Here is a 4,371-nt window from a genome sequence, read left to right as displayed (position 1 = left end):
TTAAAAATAAAAATGATTTTGATAGAATTTGAATTTTTATTGATTAACTATGGAAGCTATTACTTGCTTATTTTTTTTTATTTGCCCTTAGAATTATATTTTTTACAATTTACCCCTCCCTATTTTACAGTTTTTTCCTTTTGTCATTCGCAGGTAGAACATTCACATTCAAGACCACTTCTTTTTAGAACCCATGACCTCCAACTTTCCAGCATGGGATTACTACATCAATTGTCCAGGTGGTTCTAAAAATATATGGTATTTTTGAAAATTATGAAAAAAAATTATGTACTTTTTCAAAATAATTTTTAATTTTTGGCCGGGACAGGCCAAAATAATTTAAACTTTGTAGAATTATTTCCTTCATCTAATTCCTTCTCTATCGGTTTGTCCTCTTCTTTTTCTTTCTTCAACTTAGCTTCTTCATTTTCCTTTCTCTTCACTTTGAGAAATTCAATAACACCTTCTAAAGCAACTCCAGGGTTATTGTCACTCTTCATAAGCACCTCTGCTACTTCAGCAGGGGTAACTTCAGTGGGTTTAAGTTGCTGTTCGATCGCCTCAAACAACACATGGTGTTTAATGCCGAGGTAATTCGAGGCGAGCAACTTGAACCCATCAGGGGTGCAGTAAGACATGTGGATGTGAACATCCATGCGACCCGGCCGCACCAGTGCCGGGTCGAGTCTCTCTTTGTGATTAGTAGTAAATATTATAATACGCTCGTCCCCACAACATGACCATAGTCCATCTGTGAAATTTAACAAACCAGACAAAGTCACCTGTACACAATTATCATAAAATTTAGATTAATACTAAGGTTTAGTGTTTATAGAAAAGAACACTTAATTAAGATTAGTACTAAGGAATCGAACCTTATTCTCTTCACACTCTGTTACAGCCCTGTTTCGATCTTCGAAATTGATAGAACAATCGATATCTTCAATCACCAATATCGATCTGTTCGCCATTGCAACGAGCACTCTCCTAAGATCAGAATCGTTATTGAGCTTCGAAAGCTCCAAATCATACACATCAAAATTCAAATAGTTAGCCATGGAAGCAATCAAGCTCGATTTACCAGTCCCAGGTGGCCCGTACAACAAGTAACCTCTCTTCCAAGCTTTCCCAACTTTTCTATAATAATCTTTTCTCTTCAAAAACTTCTGAAGATCATTAATAATGAAGTTCTTCATCTCCGAATCCAGAGCCAGAGTATCAAAATTCGATGGATGGTCCAGATTCGTTGGCATCCAAATATCGGCGAGATTTGCGTAAGTATTGTCAATCGTAAAGATTTTGAGGGTTTTCTTATCCTGTTTGGCTATTTTTGATTCAGTAATAATTTGGGGCAAATAAGATTTGATAACCAAATTCAAATGTTTCTTATGAAATCTAAGCTCGAACGATCGTACTTCAGATCGAATCGTGGAATTCATATTGTTGAAATTTTGGGATTCGGATTGTGTACAGACCAAAACCCATGTGAATTTGATTCCATTAAAGAAATCAACAATGGTTTCGCCTCTTTCCATGGCGATAGTGAAATTCTTCTCCTTCACTGGTTTACTCACTTTGAGTCTCTGAGTCGATGGAGAGATTTTCTCACTCAGGTAAACCTCCGCAGCCTCGTAGATTTCGTTGTTGACGAAACCATCGAACTCTTCGATCACCATAGTCATCTGAGACGAAAATCGATTAAAGAAATTGCCAATGCGTGAGAATATGAGGTCTTGGAATTGATGGGGTAGGAAATCATTCATAAAAGATCGTACCACCATAGCCGTGGCGGCCATTGAAGCCGCCGTTGAAAAAATCATCTTGGCTTTGCCGAGATTATTGGTTTCAGCCATTGATGAGAAAATTGAGAGAGAGAGTAATGGATGAATTGGAGTAGGTGCTTTCCATTATATAGATATATAGTATGAATATGATGATGAGATAACATGTGTGAAGATTCCCAAAGAAAATTAATGGTGAATTCGATTTGTTTATGGCATATTATTGAGTATATAGTGGTCATGTCAACTTTCAATTTGACATAATAAAATTGTAAATTGATGAGCAAGTAACGTGTGCCCAAAGCTACATTTCTTTCAATGAATTCCAACATTCTATTTGCACATATGTTAGGGTGGCCAAAGCATTTTGGAGGCATTGAACCAAAGTTTAAAATTGGGCATTTATATAGGAAAATTTACAAAAATACTCACGCCTAATCTTTACAAAAATACCACAAAAAACAACCGTAAAACAACACTAAAAATTTACAGGGTAGAAATTATTTTTATACTGTTTTGGCCAATTTTTTTTTCTTTTATACTGTAAACACAAAAAAAAAAAAAATGAGGCCTCCATCTTCCACACCCACAGACAGAACCACCACCACAGAAATACCAGAACAATAACCATTAGTTCCGGTGAGATTGAGAAAAAACCTAGTGAAATCGACGCCAAATAAATAAGCATGACAAAACAACTGTAAAACAACACTAAAATAAATCAAACAAAAGAAAAGAAAACATGATTAAAAGAAACTAAAAAATATTATGCACAACTTCAATACCCAATGCAATAACAGTTATATTTGCAAGTCCAATCTTAAAAAATTAGAACAAAAAAACTACTAAAATAACACAAAAATAAATGTAAAACAATAAGCAGATATAACCACTTAGAAAACATAAAAGAACCACACACCTCAAAACTTTTTTTCTAGTGAGCTCGTCAAATGTATTTTTTGGAGAACCAAAATAAAAAAAAAATCACAAAATAACCATAGAGAAGGAAGAAGAAATGTATTTTATAGCCTCCATCTTCCACACTCACGGATAGAACCACCACAACACCAAGAGAACACCCAAAAAATAATCATTAATTCCAGCAAGATGGAACAAGAACAATGAAATCGACGTTAAAAAAATAAATTGTGGAAAACAACCGTAAAACAACACTAAAACAAATAAAAAAACAAAAGAATAAACACAGTATACTGCAGTATGAAACTTATAAAAATACACAATAAAAAAGTAAAAATACTACCTAGCAATATTTTTGAAAAAAAATAGTAAAAATCAGTTTACCATATAAATTTCCCTAAAAAAATGTGCATTATACCACATTCTTTTTACGAATTATTTTAAGATACATTCTAAATATTCAATTTATGTATGTATAATAATAATAAAAAAAAATTTTGCCTATTGTGTAATGGCCCAAGCTCTAAAATTCTTGGGCCAACTTTGTTGGTACATTTTAATGTCGGGTTCTAAATATATTTTTTTGAAAGTTCGAGTCTTACATATTTTAATTTAATAAATAATATAAATTATTAACTAATTATAGAGCGCCACAATGTGGTGTTTGACATCTTAAAATGTTCTAAATAACAATGCTCTAAGTGAAAGTGCATTTAGTTCTCAGTGTTACTTTAATAATGAGAAATGCTAAAGTTACCTTAAAGTTAAACATAAGTGGGATATTTTTATTAGTTTAATTTAATATCGAATTTAACATATTTTTATTATATAAATAACATAAAAAATTGTTAACCACTTCCAATGTGTCACATCAGTATGGTGTTGGGTACCTTAAGATACCTAATACTCTTTAATGGTCAATTGTTTTTTTAAAACAATTATTAAATTAAAATATATAAATGCACTCCCAACTAATGTAAAATGGAAAGGTAAAAGTTTAGCTAAGAATTATGAAAAAATGTTAAAAAATTATATTCATTAGATAAATTAAAATAGCTTAAAAATTTAGTTATGAATACTGCTTAGTTAAATGTGAGATTTATAAGTTTTAGTGCTTACTAGTTGTTTAATATTTTTATGATATAGGAGATCGGGAATAGTTTTCGAGACAGATCCTGCCTCAGATTGACATCTTGATACACTAATTTACCATAATAATAAATAGAGTCAATGGTGACTCCGCCGTGGGAAGAGCCGCTTCTTTCTTGCTTCCATTCACCAACGCTGACTAAAAGTGCTCATCTTCCATAGCTGACGTAGGCGTTCAGCCAAAGCATCAACCGTTCAGTTGCTGAAAGTATAGAGACAAGCTTTCGCCCGAGAACAACCTTATTTTCTCTATCTGCTTCGTCGAAGTCGGAAGGAGTTTGTATCGGTATGCCATTACTGCTTGAATGAATACCTTCACTTCGGTTAGCTTTGCTTGACTAATCGATGGAAACCCTATCTTTCTACTCTTTCTTCTACTTTCTTCTTCCTTCAGACCGGGCCAAGCCTTTAGGTAGGTTGTTTAAGTAGGTTTGTTTGGGCTAGATCGTTGCGCTCCTGCCACCTCTTGCCAAATTAGGCTGAAAGTAAAATTAAAATCCAAAAAAAAAGGTGTAAAATTAAA

General features: G+C 33.2%; 1 protein-coding gene across 1 annotated transcript; it reads right to left on the bottom strand.

Annotated features, from left to right (window-relative positions):
- LOC115712175 (protein HYPER-SENSITIVITY-RELATED 4) lies at positions 1-2,116 on the bottom strand. Its single transcript, XM_030640425.2, has 2 exons — positions 876-2,116; positions 1-782 (listed from the first exon to the last, which is right to left on the bottom strand). Exons 1-2 carry the CDS (start codon positions 1,851-1,853, stop codon positions 309-311), a joined length of 1,452 nt encoding a protein of 483 aa, XP_030496285.2. The 5' UTR covers positions 1,854-2,116; the 3' UTR covers positions 1-308.
- Between the last annotated feature and the right edge of the window lie 2,255 nt (positions 2,117-4,371).

Source organism: Cannabis sativa, chromosome 4, assembly GCF_029168945.1.
Source record: "Cannabis sativa cultivar Pink pepper isolate KNU-18-1 chromosome 4, ASM2916894v1, whole genome shotgun sequence".
In the NCBI taxonomy this organism is placed as follows: Eukaryota; Viridiplantae; Streptophyta; class Magnoliopsida; order Rosales; family Cannabaceae; genus Cannabis; species Cannabis sativa.
Note: the sequence above shows the minus strand (reverse complement) of the source record. Positions and strands in the feature narration are given on the sequence as shown.